At 49.2% G+C, this 24,605-nt stretch overlaps 1 protein-coding gene across 2 annotated transcripts in view; it reads right to left on the bottom strand.

Annotated features, from left to right (window-relative positions):
• Positions 1-3,470: 3,470 nt before the first annotated feature.
• Positions 3,471-24,605, bottom strand: part of LOC115122002 (serine/threonine-protein phosphatase 2A 55 kDa regulatory subunit B delta isoform) — a 51,299-nt gene continuing 30,164 nt past the window's right edge. For both annotated transcript variants that reach the window (XM_065016311.1, XM_065016310.1), the window contains exons 7-10: positions 12,547-12,711; positions 10,067-10,236; positions 5,860-5,951; positions 3,471-4,747 (exon numbers count right to left, since the gene is read on the bottom strand). In XM_065016311.1, coding sequence (XP_064872383.1) covers positions 4,468-4,747; positions 5,860-5,951; positions 10,067-10,236; positions 12,547-12,711 — 707 coding nt within the window. In that variant the 3' untranslated portion in view covers positions 3,471-4,467. The remainder of the gene's footprint in view (positions 4,748-5,859; positions 5,952-10,066; positions 10,237-12,546; positions 12,712-24,605) is intronic.

Here is a 24,605-nt window from a genome sequence, read left to right as displayed (position 1 = left end):
ACAACATTGCAGACACATGGGGGAAGGCAGGGCACTCAGCAGTTGTTGGGACTCTCTGGTCGAGTTCCTGCCCGACAACATTGCAGACACATGGGGGAAGGCAGGGCACTCAGCAGTTGTTGGGACTCTCTGGTCGAGTTCCTGCCCGACAACATTGCAGACACATGGGGAAGGCAGGGCACTCAGCAGTTGTTGGGACTCTCTGGTCGAGTTCCTGCCCGACAACATTGCAGACACATGGGGGAAGGCAGGGCACTCAGCAGTTGTTGGGACTCTCTGGTCGAGTTCCTGCCCGACAACATTGCAGACACATGGGGAAGGCAGGGCACTCAGCAGTTGTTGGGACTCTCTGGTCGAGTTCCTGCCCGACAACATTGCAGACACATGGGGGAAGGCAGGGCACTCAGCAGTTGTTGGGACTCTCTGGTCGAGTTCCTGCCCGACAACATTGCAGACACATGGAGGAAGGCAGGGCACTCAGCAGTTGTTGGGACTCTCTGGTTGAGTTCCTGCCCGACAACATTGCAGACACATGGGGGAAGGCAGGGCACTCAGCAGTTGTTGGGACTCTCTGGTCGAGTTCCTGCCCGACAACATTGCAGACACATGGGGGAAGGCAGGGCACTCAGCAGTTGTTGGGACTCTCTGGTTGAGTTCCTGCCCGACAACATTGCAGATACATGGAGGAAGGCAGGGCACTCAGCAGTTGTTGGGACTCTCTGGTTGAGTTCCTGCCCGACAACATTGCAGACACATGGGGGAAGGCAGGGCACTCAGCAGTTGTTGGGACTCTCTGGTCGAGTTCCTGCCCGACAACATTGCAGACACATGGAGGATGGCAGGGCACTCAGCAGTTGTTGGGACTCTCTGGTTGAGTTCCTGCCCGACAACATTGCAGATACATGGAGGAAGGCAGGGCACTCAGCAGTTGTTGGGACTCTTTGGTCGAGTTCTTGCCCGACAACATTGCAGACACATGGCAGATTATTACAACGCCTGGATAGTATTTAACATATCGGCTAACCACATCATATATAGCAATTTGTTGCCCTACTGCACAGTCGATGACGTGGCAAGCAACCATTGGTTGATGAAACGCAACGCCTGCAACATCCAGTTGGAGAGGAACGATCTATGGCTCTCCCAATCGTCTTAAAAATCGGTCCTCTCCTAGTCTCCTCTCATCTACACTGATTGGAGAAGACGAGACAGCTCTCACCACGAAGCTGGCTTTCATCTGGTCAGTTGTTACAGATCAGTACAGCTGAAGGAGAGGATGATGTCTGGATAGTAGAGACACGACAGTAAAACATCTCTCCTCCACCGCAGACCGACCGCAGGATCCTGACTGTACCAGAGTTCAGACAGGATCCTGACTGTACCAGAGTTCAGACAGGATCCTGACTGTACCAGAGTTCAGACAGGATCCTGACTGTACCAGAGTTCAGACAGGATCCTGACTGTACCAGAGTTCAGACAGGATCCTGACTGTACCAGAGTTCAGACAGGATCCTGACTGTACCAGAGTTCAGACAGGATCCTGACTGTACCAGAGTTCAGACAGGATCCTGACTGTACCAGAGTTCAGACAGGATCCTGACTGTACCAGAGTTCAGACAGGATCCTGACTGTACCAGAGTTCAGACAGGATCCTGACTGTACCAGAGTTCAGACAGGACAACAAACCCATTCAAGCAAAAACGTTTTTAAAAAAGGACAGTAGTCTTCTGTAGAACATATCGGATGCTATTACACAACTTAAAACCTGGTTGGTACAGTTGAAACGTGCAGCGGACATCACCGGGGCTTTCCTCCTCCAGAGATTAAGGATGTAGAAACCTTCTTAAAGCCATCCTGTCTTACTGGACTACAATGTAGAGTATCAGGATCTAAGACGACAATACGGCAGGCGTTGGGCCAGTAACCGAAAGGTAAAAATCTGTTGTTCTGCCCCTGAACAAGGCAGTTTAACCCACTGTTCCTAGGACGTCATTGTTAATAAGATAGCCTAGTGGTTAGAACCAGGTAGCCTAGTGGTTAGAACCAGGTAGCCTAGTGGTTAGAGCCAGGTAGCCTAGTGGTTAGAGCCAGGTAGCCTAGTGGTTAGAGGAGGCAGGTAGCCTAGTGATTAGAACCAGGTAGCCTAGTGGTTAGAGCCAGATAGCCTAGTGGTTAGAGCCAGGTAGCCTAGTGGTTAGAGGAGGCAGGTAGCCTAGTGGTTAGAGGAGGCAGGTAGCCTAGTGATTAGAGCCAGGTAGCCTAGTGGTTAGAACCAGGTAGCCTAGTGGTTAGAACCAGGTAGCCTAGTGGTTAGAACCAGGTAGCCTAGTGGTTAGAACCAGGTAGCCTAGTGGTTAGAGCCAGGTAGCCTAGTGGTTAGAACCAGGTAGCCTAGTGGTTAGAGGAGGCAGGTAGCCTAGTGATTAGAGCCAGGTAGCCTAGTGATTAGAGCCAGGTAGCCTAGTGATTAGAGCCAGGTAGCCTAGTGATTAGAGCCAGGTAGCCTAGTGGTTAGAACCAGGTAGCCTAGTGGTTAGAGGAGGCAGGTAGCCTAGTGATTAGAGCCAGGTAGCCTAGTGATTAGAGCCAGGTAGCCTAGTGGTTAGAACCAGGTAGCCTAGTGGTTAGAACCAGGTAGCCTAGTGGTTAGAACCAGGTAACCTAGTGGTTAGAACCAGGTAACCTAGTGGTTAGAACCAGGTAACCTAGTGGTTAGAACCAGGTAACCTAGTGGTTAGAACCAGGTAACCTAGTGGTTAGAACCAGGTAGCCTAGTGGTTAGAACCAGGTAGCCTAGTGGTTAGAACCAGGTAGCCTAGTGGTTAGAACCAGGTAGCCTAGTGGTTAGAGCCAGGTAGCCTAGTGGTTAGAGCCAGGTAGCCTAGTGGTTAGAACCAGGTAACCTAGTGGTTAGAACCAGGTAGCCTAGTGGTTAGAACCAGGTAGCCTAGTGGTTAGAACCAGGTAGCCTAGTGGTTAGAGGAGGTAGCCTAGTGGTTAGAGCCAGGTAGCCTAGTGGTTAGAACCAGGTAGCCTAGTGGTTAGAGCCAGGTAGCCTAGTGGTTAGAACCAGGTAACCTAGTGGTTAGAACCAGGTAGCCTAGTGGTTAGAACCAGGTAGCCTAGTGGTTAGAACCAGGTAGCCTAGTGGTTAGAGCATTGGGCCAGTAACCGAAAGGTAAAAATCTGTTCTGCCCCTGAACAAGGCAGTTGTTCCTAGGACGTCATTGTTAATAACAATTTGTTCTTAACTGACTTGCCTAGTTATATAAAAAAATACTGACAAAGCCAATAACAGGATTCTCACAGGTTCCAGTAGTGAGCTGCCTAATAATGGAGAATGGCCAATCAGGTGCCTTAGAAAAGGCATTGTGTGGCCACAGTAGGTTGACTGTCCACATCTACCAAATGACACGCAAAGTAGAACAGAATAAACCCAGATTCATTTCAGAATGTAAATGAACGCGTCGTTGTGGTTTTCCTTACTTTTATTAAGTGGTTGACACCAGACGGTGTGGTTATATAGATACAGTCAATGAGTAAAATGTTATTATACATGAGAAGAAAAAAAAAGAAGGATAAAAATAATAATAATAACCAAAAACTTTAAAAAAATAACCCAAAAACAATTGTCCACTGACCAAACATGGAGACCTGTGTTGAAGAGCTTAACAAGGTCCAACACGGAGGCCTGAGAGAGTCGGCCAGGGAGGAGGAATGTTATCAGTAAGGCTGCAACATTTCCCCTAACTTTCCCAGCATCCTAGTTGGCAGGATTCCCCGGATCATTTCCTTTCCGATTCTGGGAATCTTCCAAATGGGATTTCTGGAAAACCTTGGGATTTTTCGGAAAGTTACCTGGGAATTTGCAACCTTACTTTATTTAAGCTAATTTAATTTCAGTTTCTTCCAAGGCCCAGATTTACAGTTAAGAGACTAATATCTCATCCTGACTTCCGACACATATTTCCTCCTTATTCCATAATGTGTCATCGAATCATAGGAAGTCAAACAAGGCTCAGACTTTTAAATAAATACACTAAACTTTAAACGGACATTTTTTTTTTTGGGCCTCTTTGTCGAGCCGCTGTCCATGGATCTTTCTGCTGCAGTCAGGCCCGGGTTAGTCTGTCCAGAGTCAGACCTGGGGCTCCTGCCTGCCTCTGTCTGCCCTCACAACGAGACAGGACCAACCAACCAACCAACCAACACCTCAGACTCTAAAGAAACAGGCCGTCTGACTCCAGCAGGCGACCAGGCGTCTGGCTGGCTGGCTACACAACGAAACAAGTGCATTTCTTCTTCATTAGGAGGACAGACAAGGCTGTTGTTGTTTCTTTAAACAGATTTAACGACTATTCTTTAACTATGCAACGTACAAGATTTCTGTCCATTCCCGTTAGGTAGGTATGATGGCTGGGTTCGGGGAGGGTCGGAACAGTTTCGGGGGGGGGGGGGTTGTTAAGTTTAGTTGATCTTGTCCTGGAATATGTAGAGGTTGTTGGTGGCGGCGACAGCGATGACGTTCTCCTTTGGGTGCCACGCGGTGTGTAGGATCTTCTTGTTGAAGTCCAGACTGTCTACGCTGATCTCATCCTTCTTCCTCTTCCCCCCGGTGGACACCTTGCGAGCCTTCAGGATGGCCCGAGGTTTACTGTTCTCTCTAGAGGCCTCCAGCGTGATGTCCCTCCGCGTGTTCCGGTCAAACATCCGGAAGAAGTTGTTGTACGAGCCCGTCATGATGGCACTGGGGAGGAGGAACAGCAAAACAAGGTGAATTGCACATCCCAAAAATGTCTACAATTGCAAAGTGATTTTGAGTCCTTGAAAAGCTCAATATAAATACCATGTATTATTATAAGACCTATTATGAAATAGAAATTCGCTGCTGGACAAAAATACTAGATAAAGGATTTACATGTATTTATTTATCTAGTGTAAAGAAAGCAACCCATCAAAGGGGTAAGAGTAATGTTGTAACATCGTCATGGTTCTAGAAGGGTAATGTAACGTCACCGTGGTTCTAAAAGGGTAATGTTGTAACGGCATCGTGGTTCTAGAAGGGTAATGTTGTAACATCATGGTTCTAGAAGGGTAATGTAACGTCGCCGTGGTTATAGAAGGGTAATGTTGTAACACCATCGGGGTTCTAGAAGGGTAATGTTGTAACACCGTCATGGTTATAGAAGGGTAATGTTGTAATACCGGCATGGTTCTAGAAGGGTAATGTTGTAACACCATTGTGGTTCTAGAAGGGTAATGTTGTAACACCATTGTGGTTCTAGAAGGGTAATGTTGTAACATCAGGGTTCTAGAAGGGTAATGTAATGTCACCGTGGTTATAGAAGGGTAATGTTGTAACACCATCGGGGTTCTAGAAGGGTAATGTTGTAACACCGTCATGGTTATAGAAGGGTAATGTTGTAATACCGGCATGGTTCTAGAAGGGTAATGTTGTAACACCATTGTGGTTCTAGAAGGGTAATGTTGTAACACCATTGTGGTTCTAGAAGGGTAATGTTGTAACATCATTGTGGCTCTAGAAGGGTAATGTTGTAACTAGAGTTACTCAATGAGGAGGCAACACTGAGCTAGCCTGCAACATCACTTCCTGGAGTAGCCCAAACGGCGCAATGTCACGTCTCCATGAGACGCCATCTTAACCGACTATTTTATCTTCAATGTGGCGTTGAGTCTTCACATAGGAATGAATGGTGTCAGGTGATCCTGGGCTTTGTGTATATACAGCCGTTGATTCTAATGCAGGTGTTTGTTATTTGCGTGTTGTGGTTCCATTTATGAGACCGAACATAACTTTCAAACTGATTCTAAAGTTCAGTGTCGGTTGGTTTGCGGTACCTGTCAGCACCGTTCCAGCAGCACTCGAACTTGTCGAAGATGCAGTCGTTTTCATACAGCGAGCAGAGCTTGCTACGGAGGTACTCGTGCACCTATACAAAATATAAAACACATTTAAAACAGTTTGGATCAGTTCATTTATTTGGCCTTTAGGAAGAATTTGTCTTTCATTCCTGAGACAAGAATTTTAAAGATTTAACTAAATAACATATATACACTGAACAAAAATATAAAATGCAACATGTAAAGTGTTGGTCCCTTGTTTGACGAACTGAAATAAAATATCCTAGAAATGTTCCATACGCATCAAAAGCTTATTTTTCTCAAATGTTGTGCACTAACATCCCCGTTAGTGAGCATTTGTCCTTTGTCAAGATTATCTATACACCTGACAGGTGTGGTATATAGGAAGATGTTGATTAAACATGATCATTACACAGGTGAACCTTGTGCTGGGGACAATAAAAGGTCACTAAAATCTGCAGTTGTCATCCAACACAATGCCACAGATATCTCAAGTTTTGAGGGAGCGTGCAATTGGCACGCTGACTGCAGGTATGTACACTAGAGCTGTTGTCAGAGAATCGAATGTTCCAACATCGGTTCACATTGCAAAGTGATTTTGAGTCCTTTAAAAGCTCAATATAAATACCATGTATTCGGTTTAGAGAATTTGGCAGTACGTCCAACCGGCCTCACAACAGCAGGCCACATGTAACCACGCCAACCCAGGATCTCCACATCCGGCTTCTTTACCTGTGGGATCGTCTGAGACCAGCTACCCAGACTGCTGATGAAACTGAGGAGTATTTATGTCTGTAATAAAGCCCTTGTGAGGAAAAAAGTCATTCTGACTAGCTGTACCTGGCTCCCCAGTGGGTGGGCCTATGCACTCCCAGGCCCATCCATGGCTGTACCTGGCTCCCCAGTGCGTGGGCCTATGCACTCCCAGGCCCATCCATGGCTGTACCTGGCTCCCCAGTGCGTGGGCCTATGCACTCCCAGGCCCATCCATGGCTGGACCTGGCTCCCCAGTGCGTGGGCCTATGCACTCCCAGGCCCATCCATGGCTGTACCTGGCTCCCCAGTGGGTGGGCCTATGCACTCCCAGGCCCATCCATGGCTGTACCTGGCTCCCCAGTGCGTGGGCCTATGCACTCCCAGGCCCATCCATGGCTGTACCTGGCTCCCCAGTGGGTGGGCCTATGCCCTCCCAGGCCCATCCATGGCTGTACCTGGCTCCCCAGTGGGTGGGCCTATGCACTCCCAGGCCCATCCATGGCTGTACCTGGCTCCCCAGTGGGTGGGCCTATGCCCTCCCAGGCCCATCCATGGCTGTACCTGGCTCCCCAGTGGGTGGGCCTATGCACTCCCAGGCCCATCCATGGCTGTACCTGGCTCCCCAGTGGGTGGGCCTATGCACTCCCAGGCCCATCCATGGCTGTACCTGGCTCCCCAGTGGGTGGGCCTATGCACTCCCAGGCCCATCCATGGCTGGACCTGGCTCCCCAGTGGGTGGGCCTATGCACTCCCAGGCCCATCCATGGCTGGACCTGGCTCCCCAGTGGGTGGGCCTATGCACTCCCAGGCCCATCCATGGCTGTACCTGGCTCCCCAGTGGGTGGGCCTATGCACTCCCAGGCCCATCCATGGCTGTACCTGGCTCCCCAGTGGGTGGGCCTATGCACTCCCAGGCCCATCCATGGCTGTACCTGGCTCCCCAGTGGGTGGGCCTATGCACTCCCAGGCCCATCCATGGCTGTACCTGGCTCCCCAGTGGGTGGGCCTATGCCCTCCCAGGCCCATCCATGGCTGGACCTGGCTCCCCAGTGGGTGGGCCTATGCACTCCCAGGCCCATCCATGGCTGTACCTGGCTCCCCAGTGGGTGGGCCTATGCACTCCCAGGCCCATCCATGGCTGGACCTGGCTCCCCAGTGGGTGGGCCTATGCACTCCCAGGCCCATCCATGGCTGGACCTGGCTCCCCAGTGGGTGGGCCTATGCACTCCCAGGCCCATCCATGGCTGTACCTGGCTCCCCAGTGGGTGGGCCTATGCACTCCCAGGCCCATCCATGGCTGTACCTGGCTCCCCAGTGGGTGGGCCTATGCACTCCCAGGCCCATCCATGGCTGTACCTGGCTCCCCAGTGGGTGGGCCTATGCACTCCCAGGCCCATCCATGGCTGGACCTGGCTCCCCAGTGGGTGGGCCTATGCACTCCCAGGCCCATCCATGGCTGTACCTGGCTCCCCAGTGGGTGGGCCTATGCACTCCCAGGCCCATCCATGGCTGTACCTGGCTCCCCAGTGGGTGGGCCTATGCACTCCCAGGCCCATCCATGGCTGGACCTGGCTCCCCAGTGGGTGGGCCTATGCACTCCCAGGCCCATCCATGGCTGTACCTGGCTCCCCAGTGGGTGGGCCTATGCACTCCCAGGCCCATCCATGGCTGTACCTGCCTAGTCATGTGAAATCTATAGATCAGGGCCCATTGGATTTATTTCATTTGACTGATTTCTTTTGTAAAAGTGTTGAAATTGTTGCATGTTGGGTTTATATCTTTGTTCACTATACATTTTGTTTCAGTCTGTTTTCATACCACTGCAATTCATTCAACATGTGATAAAAACATACTACTACACAACACAGTGCTCTATAGCCAGAGGAATGTAGGTAAAGTTCTAGTCAGTACCTGGTAGGTCTCTACAGGTAGGTCTCTACAGGTAAAGTTAAAGTCAGTACCTGGTAGGTCTCTACAGGTAGGTCTCTACAGGTAGGTCTCTACAGGTAGGTCTCTACAGGTAAAGTTAAAGTCAGTACCTGGTAGGTCTCTACAGGTAGGTCTCTACAGGTAAAGTTAAAGTCAGTACCTGGCAGGTCTCTACAGGTAAAGTTCCAGTCAGTACCTGGTAGGTCTCTACAGGTAAAGTTAAAGTCAGTACCTGGTAAGTCTCTACAGGTAAGGTTAAAGTCAGTACCTGGTAGGTCTCTACAGGTAAAGTTAAAGTCAGTACCTGGTAGGTCTCTACAGGTAAAGTTAAAGTCAGTACCTGGTAAGTCTCTACATGTAAAGTTAGTCAGTACCTGGTAAGTCTCTACAGGTAAAGTTCCAGTCAGTACCTGGTAGGTCTCTACAGGTAAATTTAAAGTCAGTACCTGGTAAGTCTCTACAGGTAAAGTTCCTGTCAGTACCTGGTAGGTCTCTACAGGTAAAGTTAAAGTCAGTACCTGGTAGGTGTCTACAGGTAAAGTTAAAGTCAGTACCTGGTAAGTCTCTACATGTAAAGTTCCAGTCAGTACCTGGTAGGTTTCTACAGGTAAAGTTCCAGTCAGTACCTGGTAGGTGTCTACAGGTAAAGTTAAAGTCAGTACCTGGTAAGTCTCTACATGTAAAGTTAAAGTCAGTACCTGGTAAGTCTCTACATGTAAAGTTCCAGTCAGTACCTGGTAGGTTTCTACAGGTAAAGTTCCAGTCAGTACCTGGTAGGTCTCTACAGGTAAAGTTCCAGTCAGTACCTGGTAAGTCTCTACAGGTAAGGTCAAAGTCAGTACCCGGTAAGTCTCTACAGGTAAAGTTAAAGTCAGTACCTGGTAAGTCTCTACAGGCAGGTCTCTACAGGTAAAGTTCCAGTCAGAACCTGGTAAGTCTCTACAGGTAAAGTTCCAGTCAGAACCTGGTAGGTCTCTACAGGTAAGGTTAGTCAGTACCCGGTAAGTCTCTACAGGTAAAGTTCTAGTCAGTACCTGGTAAGTCTCCACAGGCCGGTTTTCCATGTTCAGATCCCACACCTTGACTGACAGGTAGGTCTCTACAGGTAAGGTTAAAGTCAGTACCTGGTAGGTCTCTACAGGTAAGGTTAAAGTCAGTACCTGGTAGGTCTCTACAGGTAAGGTTAAAGTCAGTACCTGGTATGTCTCTACAGGTAAGGTTAAAGTCAGTACCTGGTAGGTCTCTACAGGTAAGGGTAAAGTCAGTACCTGGTAGGTCTCTACAGGTAAGGTTAAAGTCAGTACCTGGTAGGTCTCTACAGGTAAGGTTCCAGTCAGTACCTGGTAAGTCGCTACAGGTAAAGTTCTAGTCAGTACCTGGTAGGTCTCTACAGGTAAAGTTCTAGTCAGTATTTGGTAGGTCTCTACAGGTAAAGTTCTAGTCAGTACCTGGTAGGTCTCTACAGGTAGGTCTCTACAGGTAAGGTTAAAGTCAGTACCTGGTAGGTCTCCACAGGCCGGTTTTCCATGTTCAGATCCCACACCTTGACCGACAGGTAGTCTCTGGTCATCATGTAGCGGCCGCTGTGACTGAACTTCACATCCGATATTGAGGAGATGATCTCGGAGAAGAAGGACCGGCTGCTAGGGTCCTCTGGCTCCTCGAAGACTGAGAAACAAATACATACAAACCTTTCCAAACCAGTTCATCAAAACAGCAACGTATTGGCCAGTTAGCAGATGCTTTTATCTCAAGTGACTTAAAAAACAGTTGACCCACTGTTCCCAGACCAGTTGACCCACTGTTCCTAGACCAGTTGACCCACTGTTCCTAGACCAGTTGACCCACTGTTCCTAGACCAGTTGACCCACTGTTCCTAGACCAGTTGACCCACTGTTCCTAGACCAGTTGACCCACTGTTTCTAGACCAGTTAACCCACTGTTCCTAGACCAGTTAACCCACTGTTCCTAGACCAGTTAACCCACTGTTCCTAGACCAGTTAACCCACTGTTCCTAGACCAGTTAACCCACTGTTCCTAGACCAGTTAACCCCACTGTTCCTAGACCAGTTAACCCCACTGTTCCTAGACCAGTTAACCCACTGTTCCTAGACCAGTTAACCCCACTGTTCCTAGACCAGTTAACCCCACTGTTCCTAGACCAGTTAACCCCACTGTTCCTAGAGCACTGTTCCTAGACCAGTTAACCCCACTGTTCCTAGACCAGTTAACCCCACTGTTCCTAGACCAGTTAACCCCACTGTTCCTAGACCAGTTAACCAGTTAACCCACTGTTCCTAGACCAGTTAACCCCACTGTTCCTAGACCAGTTAACCCCACTGTTCCTAGACCAGTTAACCCACTGTTCCTAGACCAGTTAACCCACTGTTCCTAGACCAGTTAACCCACTGTTCCTAGACCAGTTAACCCACTGTTCCTAGACCAGTTAACCCACTGTTCCTAGACCAGTTAACCCACTGTTCCTAGACCAGTTAACCCACTGTTCCTAGACCAGTTAACCCACTGTTCCTAGACCAGTTAACCCACTGTTCCTAGACCAGTTAACCCACTGTTCCTAGACCAGTTAACCCAGTTAACCCACTGTTCCTAGACCAGTTAACCCACTGTTCCTAGACCAGTTAACCCACTGTTCCTAGACCAGTTAACCCACTGTTCCTAGACCAGTTAACCCACTGTTCCTAGACCAGTTAACCCCACTGTTCCTAGACCAGTTAACCCACTGTTCCTAGACCAGTTAACCCACTGTTCCTAGACCAGTTAACCCACTGTTCCTAGACCAGTTAACCCACTGTTCCTAGACCAGTTAACCCACTGTTCCTAGACCAGTTAACCCACTGTTCCTAGACCAGTTAACCCACTGTTCCTAGACCAGTTAACCCACTGTTCCTAGACCAGTTAACCCACTGTTCCTAGACCAGTTAACCCACTGTTCCTAGACCAGTTAACCCACTGTTCCTGTTAGACCAGTTAACCCACTGTTCCTAGACCAGTTAACCCCACTGTTCCTAGACCAGTTAACCCACTGTTCCTAGACCAGTTAACCCACTGTTCCTAGACCAGTTAACCCACTGTTCCTAGACCAGTTAACCCACTGTTCCTAGACCAGTTAACCCACTGTTCCTAGACCAGTTAACCCACTGTTCCTAGACCAGTTAACCCACTGTTCCTAGTTAACCCAGTTAGACAGTTAACCCACTGTTCCTAGACCAGTTAACCCCACTGTTCCTAGACCAGTTAACCCCACTGTTCCTAGACCAGTTAACCCCACTGTTCCTAGACCAGTTAACCCCACTGTTCCTAGACCAGTTAACCCACTGTTCCTAGACCAGTTAACCCACTGTTCCTAGACCAGTTAACCCACTGTTCCTAGACCAGTTAACCCACTGTTAACCCACTGTTCCTAGACCAGTTAACCCACTGTTCCTAGACCAGTTAACCCAGTTAACCCACTGTTCCTAGACCAGTTAACCCACTGTTCCTAGACCAGTTAACCCACTGTTCCTAGACCAGTTAACCCACTGTTCCTAGTTAACCAGTTCCTTAACCCACTGTTCCTAGACCAGTTAACCCACTGTTCCTAGACCAGTTAACCCACTGTTCCTAGACCAGTTAACCCACTGTTCCTAGACCAGTTAACCCACTGTTCCTAGACCAGTTAACCCACTGTTCCTAGACCAGTTAACCCACTGTTCCTAGACCAGTTAACCCACTGTTCCTAGACCAGTTAACCCACTGTTCCTAGACCAGTTAACCCACTGTTCCTAGACCAGTTAACCCAAACAGTTTGTATGTGAAAACACATCTGACTTAGTTTGAGGAACGCTCAACTCCGTTCTCTTATTTCGAGTTGAGTTTTGATAACAGGATTCGCAGGATTTGCTAGCAACAACATATATTATTCTATCTAAAACAATGACATTTCTGTAAAGTTTTACCCCAACGATATTACCGACTTACATTTGCTTTGCCTGTCACAGAGGGCAGCAGCTCGCATGTCACAGAGGCGGATGGTCCCCTTACTGCTACTGTACACAAATACATTACACTGGTGTGGATGGCACTCTGCAGCTGTGATGACTTCTGTCAGCTCCTCCATATTGGCAGGCTTTATATCTACAATGTCTGGGGGAGGGGCACGATCAAGGATCAACACCACCAAGACATGGCAAGGGCATAGACACAAACAGGTAGACACACACACAGGTAGACACACACACACTCACAGGTAGACACACACACACTCACAGGTAGACACACACACACTCACAGGTAGACACACACACACTCACAGGTAGACACACACACACTCACAGGTAGACACACACACTCATAGGTAGACACACACACACACACACACACACACAGGTAGACACACACACACACACACAGGTAGACACACACACACACACAGGTAGACACTCACACAGGTAGACACACACACACTCACAGGTAGACACACACACACTCACAGGTAGACACACACACACTCACAGGTAGACACACACACACTCACAGGTAGACACACACACATTCACAGGTAGACACACACACACTCACAGGTAGACACACACACACTCACAGGTAGACACACACACACACTCACAGGTAGACACACACACACACTCACAGGTAGACACACACACACACTCACAGGTAGACACACACACACACTCACAGGTAGACACACACACACTCACAGGTAGACACACACACACTCACAGGTAGACACACACACTCACAGGTAGACACACACACTCACAGGTAGACACACACTCACAGGTAGACACACACACTCACAAGACACACACACTCACAGGTAGACACACACACTCACAGGTAGACACACACACTCACAGGTAGACACACACTCACAGGTAGACACACACACACACACACACACACACAGGTAGACACACACACACACACACACAGGTAGACACACACACACACACAGGTAGACACTCACACAGGTAGACACACACACACTCACAGGTAGACACACACACACTCACATGTAGACACACACACACTCACAGGTAGACACACACACACACTCACAGGTAGACACACACACACACTCACAGGTAGACACACACACACACTCACAGGTAGACACACACACACACTCACAGGTAGACACACACACACACTCACAGGTAGACACACACACACACTCACAGGTAGACACACACACACTCACAGGTAGACACACACACACTCACAGGTAGACACACACACACTCACAGGTAGACACACACACACTCACAGGTAGACACACACACACTCACAGGTAGACACACACACACTCACAGGTAGACACACACACACTCACAGGTAGACACACACACTCACAAGACACACACACTCACAAGACACACACTCACAGGTAGACACACACTCACAGGTAGACACACACTCACAGGTAGACACACACACTCACAGGTAGACACACACACTCACAGGTAGACACACACACTCACAGGTAGACACACACACTCACAGGTAGACACACACACTCACAGGTAGACACACACACTCACAGGTAGACACACACACACACACACACACACAGGTAGACACACACACACACACACTCACACACAGGTAGACACACACACTCACAGGTAGACACACACACTCACAGGTAGACACACACACTCACAGGTAGACACACTCACACAGGTAGACACACACACACTCACACAGGTAGACACACACACACTCACACAGGTAGACACACACACACTCACAGGTAGACACACACACACTCACAGGTAGACACACACACGCTCACACAGGTAGACACACACACACTCACACAGGTAGACACACACACACACTCACACAGGTAGACACACACACTCACACAGGTAGACACACACACACACACACACACACAGGTAGACACACACACACACTCACAGGTAGACACACACACACTCACAGGTAGACACACACACTCACAGGTAGACACACACACTCACAGGTAGACACACACACTCACAGGTAGACACACACTCACAGGTAGACACACACACACACACACACAGGTAGACACACACACACACACACACAGGTAGACACACACACTCACAGGTAGACACACACTCACAGGTAGACACACACACACACACACAGGTAGACACACACACACACACACACACAGGTAGACACACACACACACACACACAGGTAGACACACACACACACACACACACAGGTAGACACACACACACACACACACAGGTAGACACACACACACACACACAGGTAGACACACACACACACACACAGGTAGACACACACACTCACACACACACACACAGGTAGACACACACACACACACAGGTAGACACACACACACTCACAGGTAGACACACACACACTCACAGGTAGACACACACACACTCACAGGTAGACACACACACACTCACAGGTAGACACACACTCACAGGTAGACACACACTCACAGGTAGACACACTCACACAGGTAGACACACACACACTCACACAGGTAGACACACACACACTCACACAGGTAGACACACACACACTCACACAGGTAGACACACACACACTCACACAGGTAGACACACACACTCACACAGGTAGACACACACACACTCACACAGGTAGACACACACACTCACAGGTAGACACACACACACACTCACAGGTAGACACACACACTCACAGGTAGACACACACACACACACACACACACACACACACAGGTAGACACACACACTCACACAGGTAGACACACACACTCACACAGGTAGACACACACACTCACAGGTAGACACACACACTCACACAGGTACAAACACACACACTCACACAGGTAGACACACACACACTCACACAGGTAGACACACACACACTCACACAGGTAGACACACACACTCACAGGTACAAACACACACACACAGGTACAAACACACACACACAGGTAGACACACACACACTCACAGGTACAAACACACACACACAGGTAGACACACACACTCACACAGGTAGACACACACACTCACAGGTAGACACACACACACACAGGTAGACACACACACTCACACAGGTACAAACACACACACTCACACAGGTAGACACACACACTCACAGGTACAAACACACACACACACGTAGACACACACACTCACAGGTAGACACACACACACACAGGTAGACACACACACTCACAGGTAGACACACACTCACAGGTAGACACACACACTCACAGGTAGACACACACTCACACAGGTACAAACACACACACACTCACAGGTAGACACACACTCACACAGGTAGACACACACTCACACAGGTAGACACACACTCACACAGGTAGACACACACAGGTAGACACACACAGGTAGACACACACACACACTCACAGGTAGACACACACACACTCACAGGTACACACACACACAGGTACAAACACACACACACACAGGTAGACACACACACACACAGGTAGACACACACACACACATGTACACACACACACACACACACACAGGTACACACACACACACACAGGTAGACACACACACACACAGGTAGACACACACACACACAGGTAGACACACACACACACACACAGGTAGACACACACACACACACAGGTAGACCCACACACACACACTTACACAGGTAGACACACACACTCACACAGGTAGACACACACACACTCACATGTAGACACACACACACTCACAGGTAGACACACACACACTCACAGGTAGACACACACACACTCACAGGTAGACACACACACACACTCACAGGTAGACACACACACACACTCACAGGTAGACACACACACACTCACAGGTAGACACACACACACTCACAGGTAGACACACACACACTCACAGGTAGACACACACACACTCACAGGTAGACACACACACACTCACAGGTAGACACACACACACTCACAGGTAGACACACACACACTCACAGGTAGACACACACACTCACAAGACACACACACTCACAAGACACACACACTCACAGGTAGACACACACTCACAGGTAGACACACACTCACAGGTAGACACACACTCACAGGTAGACACACACTCACAGGTAGACACACACACTCACAGGTAGACACACACACTCACAGGTAGACACACACACTCACAGGTAGACACACACACTCACAGGTAGACACACACACTCACAGGTAGACACACACACACACACACACACACAGGTAGACACACACACACACACACACACACACAGGTAGACACACACACTCACAGGTAGACACACACACTCACAGGTAGACACACACACTCACAGGTAGACACACTCACACAGGTAGACACACACACACTCACACAGGTAGACACACACACACTCACACAGGTAGACACACACACACTCACAGGTAGACACACACACACTCACAGGTAGACACACACACGCTCACACAGGTAGACACACACACACTCACACAGGTAGACACACACACACACTCACACAGGTAGACACACACACTCACACAGGTAGACACACACACACACACACACACACAGGTAGACACACACACACACTCACAGGTAGACACACACACACTCACAGGTAGACACACACTCACAGGTAGACACACACACTCACAGGTAGACACACACACTCACAGGTAGACACACACTCACAGGTAGACACACACACACACACACACAGGTAGACACACACACACACACACACAGGTAGACACACACACTCACAGGTAGACACACACTCACAGGTAGACACACACACACACACACACAGGTAGACACACACACACACACACACACAGGTAGACACACACACACACACACACAGGTAGACACACACACACACACACACAGGTAGACACACACACACACACACACACAGGTAGACACACACACACACACACAGGTAGACACACACACACACACACAGGTAGACACACACACTCACACACACACACACAGGTAGACACACACACACACACACACAGGTAGACACACACACACTCACAGGTAGACACACACACACTCACAGGTAGACACACACACACTCACAGGTAGACACACACACACAGGTAGACACACACTCACAGGTAGACACACTCACACAGGTAGACACACACACACTCACACAGGTAGACACACACACACACACAGACACACACACACTCACACAGGTAGACACACACACACTCACACAGGTAGACACACACACACACACTCACACAGGTAGACACACACACTCACACAGGTAGACACACACACACTCACACAGGTAGACACACACACTCACAGGTAGACACACACACACACTCACAGGTAGACACACACACTCACAGGTAGACACACACACACACACACACACACACACACAGGTAGACACACACACTCACACAGGTAGACACACACACTCACACAGGTAGACACACACACTCACAGGTAGACACACACACTCACACAGGTACAAACACACACACTCACACAGGTAGACACACACACACTCACACAGGTAGACACACACACACTCACACAGGTAGACACACACACTCACAGGTACAAACACACACACACAGGTACAAACACACACACACAGGTAGACACACACACACTCACAGGTACAAACACACACACACAGGTAGACACACACACTCACACAGGTAGACACACACACTCACAGGTAGACACACACACACACAGGTAGACACACACACTCACACAGGTACAAACACACACACTCACACAGGTAGACACACACACTCACAGGTACAAACACACACACACACAGGTAGACACACACACTCACAGGTAGACACACACACTCACAGGTAGACACACACACTCACAGGTAGACACACACTCACAGGTAGACACACACACTCACAGGTAGACACACACTCACACAGGTACAAACACACACACACTCACAGGTAGACACACACTCACACAGGTAGACACACACTCACACAGGTAGACACACACTCACACAGGTAGACACACACAGGTAGACACACACAGGTAGACACACACACACACTCACAGGTAGACACACACACACTCACAGGTACACACACACACAGGTACAAACACACACACACACAGGTAGACACACACACACACAGGTAGACACACACACACACATGTACACACACACACACACACACACAGGTACACACACACACACACAGGTAGACACACACACACACAGGTAGACACACACACACACAGGTAGACACACACACACACACACAGGTAGACACACACACACACACAGGTAGACCCACACACACACACTTACACAGGTAGACACACACACTCACACAGGTAGACACACACACACTCACAGGTACAAACACACACACACAGGTAGACACACACACTCACACAGGTAGACACACACACTCACACAGGTAGACACACACACTCACAGGTAGACACACACTCACACAGGTACAAACACACACACTCACACAGGTAGACACACACACTCACACAGGTAGACACACACACTCACACAGGTAGACACACACACTCACAGGTAGACACACACACACTCACAGGTAGACACACACAGGTAGACACACACACTCACACAGGTAGACACACACTCACACAGGTAGACACACACTCACACAGGTAGACACACACTCACACAGGTAGACACACACTCACACAGGTAGACACACACAGGTAGACACACACACACACACAGGTAGACACACACACACACAGGTAGACACACACACACACACACACTCACAGGTACAACACACACACACACAGGTAGACACACACACACACACAGGTAGACACACACACACACAGGTAGACACACACACACACAGGTAGACACACACACTCACACAGGTACAAACACACACACTCACACAGGTAGACACACACACACTCACAGGTACAAACACACACACACACAGGTAGACACACACACTCACAGGTAGACACACACACACACAGGTAGACACACACACTCACAGGTAGACACACACTAGACACACAGGTAGACACACACACTCACAGGTAGACACACACTCACACAGGTACAAACACACACACACTCACAGGTAGACACACACACACACAGGTAGACACACACACACACACACAGGTAGACACACACTCACACAGGTAGACACACACACACAGGTAGACACACACAGGTAGACACACACAGGTAGACACACACACACACACACAGGTAGACACACACACACACAGGTACACACACACACAGGTACACACACACACACACACAGGTAGACACACACACACACACACACAGGTAGACACACACACACACAGGTACACACACACACACACACACACAGGTACACACACACACACACAGGTAGACACACACACACACAGGTAGACACACACACACACAGGTAGACACACACACACACACACAGGTAGACACACACACACACACAGGTAGACCCACACACACACACTACACAGGTAGACACACACACTCACACAGGTAGACACACACACACTCACAGGTACAAACACACACACACAGGTAGACACACACACACACTCACACAGGTAGACACACACACAGGTAGACACACTCACAGGTAGACACACACACACACACACTCACAGGTACACACACACTCACACAGGTACAAACACACACACTCACACAGGTAGACACACACACTCACACAGGTAGACACACACACTCACACAGGTAGACACACACACTCACAGGTAGACACACACACACTCACAGGTAGACACACACAGGTAGACACACACACTCACACAGGTAGACACACACTCACACAGGTAGACACACACTCACACAGGTAGACACACACTCACACAGGTAGACACACACTCACACAGGTAGACACACACAGGTAGACACACACACTCACAGGTACACACACACACACTCACAGGTAGACACACACACACACACAGGTAGACACACACACACACACAGGTAGACACACACACACACACACACACACACACAGGTAGACACACACACACACACACACAGGTAGACACACACACACACACAGGTAGACACACACACACACACACACACACAGGTAGACACACACACACACACACACACAGGTAGACACACACACACACACAGGTACACACACACACACACACAGGTAGACACACACACACACACACAGGTAGACACACACACACACAGGTAGACACACACACACAGGTAGACACACACACACAGGTAGACACACACACAGGTAGACACACACACACAGGTAGACACACACACACACTCACAGGTAGACACACACACACACACACACACAGGTAGACACACACACACTCACAGGTAGACACACACACACACACACACTCACAGGTAGACACACACACACTCACAGGTAGACACACACACACTCACAGGTAGACACACACACACACACACACACACTCACAGGTAGACACACACACACACAGGTAGACACACACACACACACAGGTAGACACACACACACACAGGTAGACACACACACACACACTCACAGGTAGACACACACACACACACACACACTCACAGGTAGACACACACACACACACACACACACTCACAGGTAGACACACACACACACTCACAGGTAGACACACACACACTCACAGGTAGACACACACACACTCACAGGTAGACACACACACTCACAGGTAGACACACACACACACACTCACAGGTAGACACACACACACACACACACACACACTCACAGGTAGACACACACACACACACACAGGTAGACACACACACTCACAGGTAGACACACACACACACACAGGTACACACACACACACAGGTAGACACACACACACTCACACACACACACACACACACAGGTACACACACACACACACACACACACACAGGTAGACACACACACACACACAGGTAGACACACACACACACTCACAGGTAGACACACACACACAGGTAGACACACACACTCACAGGTAGACACACACACACACAGGTAGACACACACACACACTAGAGACACACAGGTAGACACACACACACACACAGGTAGACACACACACACAGGTAGACACACACACTCACAGGTAGACACACACACACACACACACACACACACACTCACAGGTAGACACACACACACACACACAGGTAGACACACACACACACAGGTAGACACACAGAGACACACAGGTAGACACACACACACTCACACAGGTAGACACACACACAGGTAGACACACACACACTCACAGGTACACACACACACACACTCACAGGTAGACACACACACACACTCACAGGTAGACACACACACACACACTCACAGGGACACACAAACACACACACACACAGGTAGACACACACACACACACAGGTAGACACACACACACACACAGGTAGACACACACACACAAACACACACACACAGGTAGACACACACACACACACACACACACACAGGTAGACACACACACACACACACACACAGGTAGACACAGGTAGACACACACACACACACACAGGTAGACACACACACACACACACACACACACACACAGGTGGACGCACACACACACTCACAGGTAGACACACACACACACACTCACAGGTAGACACACACACTAGACACACACACACACAGGTAGACAAACACACACACACAGGTAGACACACACACACACACAGGTACAAACACACACACACACACAGGTAGACACACACACACACACAGGTAGACACACACACACACACAGACACACACACTCACAGGTACAAACACACACACACACAGGTAGACACACACACACACACAGGTAGACACACACACTCACAGGTAGACACACACACTCACAGGTAGACACACACACTCACAGGTAGACACACACACTCACAGGTAGACACACACACTCACAGGTAGACACACACACTCACACAGGTAGACACACACACACTCACAGGTAGAGACACACAGGTAGACACACACACTCACACAGGTAGACACACACACACACTCACAGGTAGACACACACACTCACAGGTACACACACACACACACACAGGTAGACACACACACACACTCACAGGTACAACACACACACTCACAGGTAGACACACACACACACACAGGTAGACACACACACACACACAGGTAGACACACACACACACACAGGTAGACACACACACACACACACACACACAGGTAGACACACACACACACACAGGTAGACACACACACACACACAGGTAGACACACACACACACACAGGTAGACACACACACACACACAGGTAGACACACACACACACACAGGTAGACACACACACACACACAGGTAGACACACACACACACACAGGTAGACACACACACACAGGTACACACACACACACAGGTAGACACACACACACACACACACACACACACACACACAGGTAGACACACACACACACACAGGTAGACACACACACACACACAGGTAGACACACACACACACACACACAGGTAGACACACACACACACAGGTAGACACACACACACAGGTAGACACACACACACAGGTAGACACACACACAGGTAGACACTCACAGGTAGACACACACACACTCACAGGTAGACACACACACACTCACAGGTAGACACACACACACTCACAGGTAGACACACACACACACACAGGTAGACACACACACACACACAGGTAGACACACACACACACACTCACAGGTAGACACACACACACTCACAGGTAGACACACACACACACACTCACAGGTAGACACACACACACACACTCACAGGTAGACACACACACACACTCACAGGTAGACACACACACACACTCACAGGTAGACACACACACACTCACAGGTAGACACACACACACTCACAGGTAGACACACACACACTCACAGGTAGACACACACACACTCACAGGTAGACACACACACACTCACAGGTAGACACACACACTCAAAGGTAGACACACACTCACAGGTAGACACACACTCACAGGTAGACACACACTCACAGGTAGACACACACTCACACACCACACACACACACCACACACACACACTCACAGGTAGACACACACACTCACACAGGTACAAACGCACACACTCACACAGGTAGACACACACACTCACACAGGTAGACACACACACTCACAGGTACAAACACACACACACACAGGTAGACACACACACACACAGGTAGACACACACACACACAGGTAGACACACACACTCACAGGTAGACACACACACTCACAGGTAGACACACACACTCACAGGTAGACACACACACTCACACAGGTAGACACACACACTCACACACACAGGTAGACACACACACACTCACACAGGTAGACACACACAGGTAGACACACACACACACTCACAGGTAGACACACACACACACTCACAGGTAGACACACACACACACTCACAGGTAGACACACACACACACTCACAGGTACAAACACACACACACACAGGTAGACACACACACACACACAGGTAGACACACACACACACACAGGTAGACACACACACACACACACACACACACAGGTAGACACACACACACACACACACACAGGTAGACACAGGTAGACACACACACACACACACACACACAGGTAGACACACACACACACACACACACACAGGACACACACACACACACACACACACACACACACTCACAGGTAGACACACACACACACACTCACAGGGACACACACACACACACAGGTACAAACGCACACACTCACACAGGTAGACACACACACTCACACAGGTAGACACACACACTCACAGGTACAAACACACACACACACAGGTAGACACACACACTCACACAGGTAGACACACACACTCACAGGTAGACACACACACTCACAGGTAGACACACACACTCACAGGTAGACACACACACTCACAGGTAGACACACACACACAGGTAGACACACACACTCACACA

This window comes from Oncorhynchus nerka, unplaced genomic scaffold (genome assembly GCF_034236695.1).
Source record: "Oncorhynchus nerka isolate Pitt River unplaced genomic scaffold, Oner_Uvic_2.0 unplaced_scaffold_1040, whole genome shotgun sequence".
NCBI classification, from domain to species: Eukaryota; Metazoa; Chordata; class Actinopteri; order Salmoniformes; family Salmonidae; genus Oncorhynchus; species Oncorhynchus nerka.
Note: the sequence above shows the minus strand (reverse complement) of the source record. Positions and strands in the feature narration are given on the sequence as shown.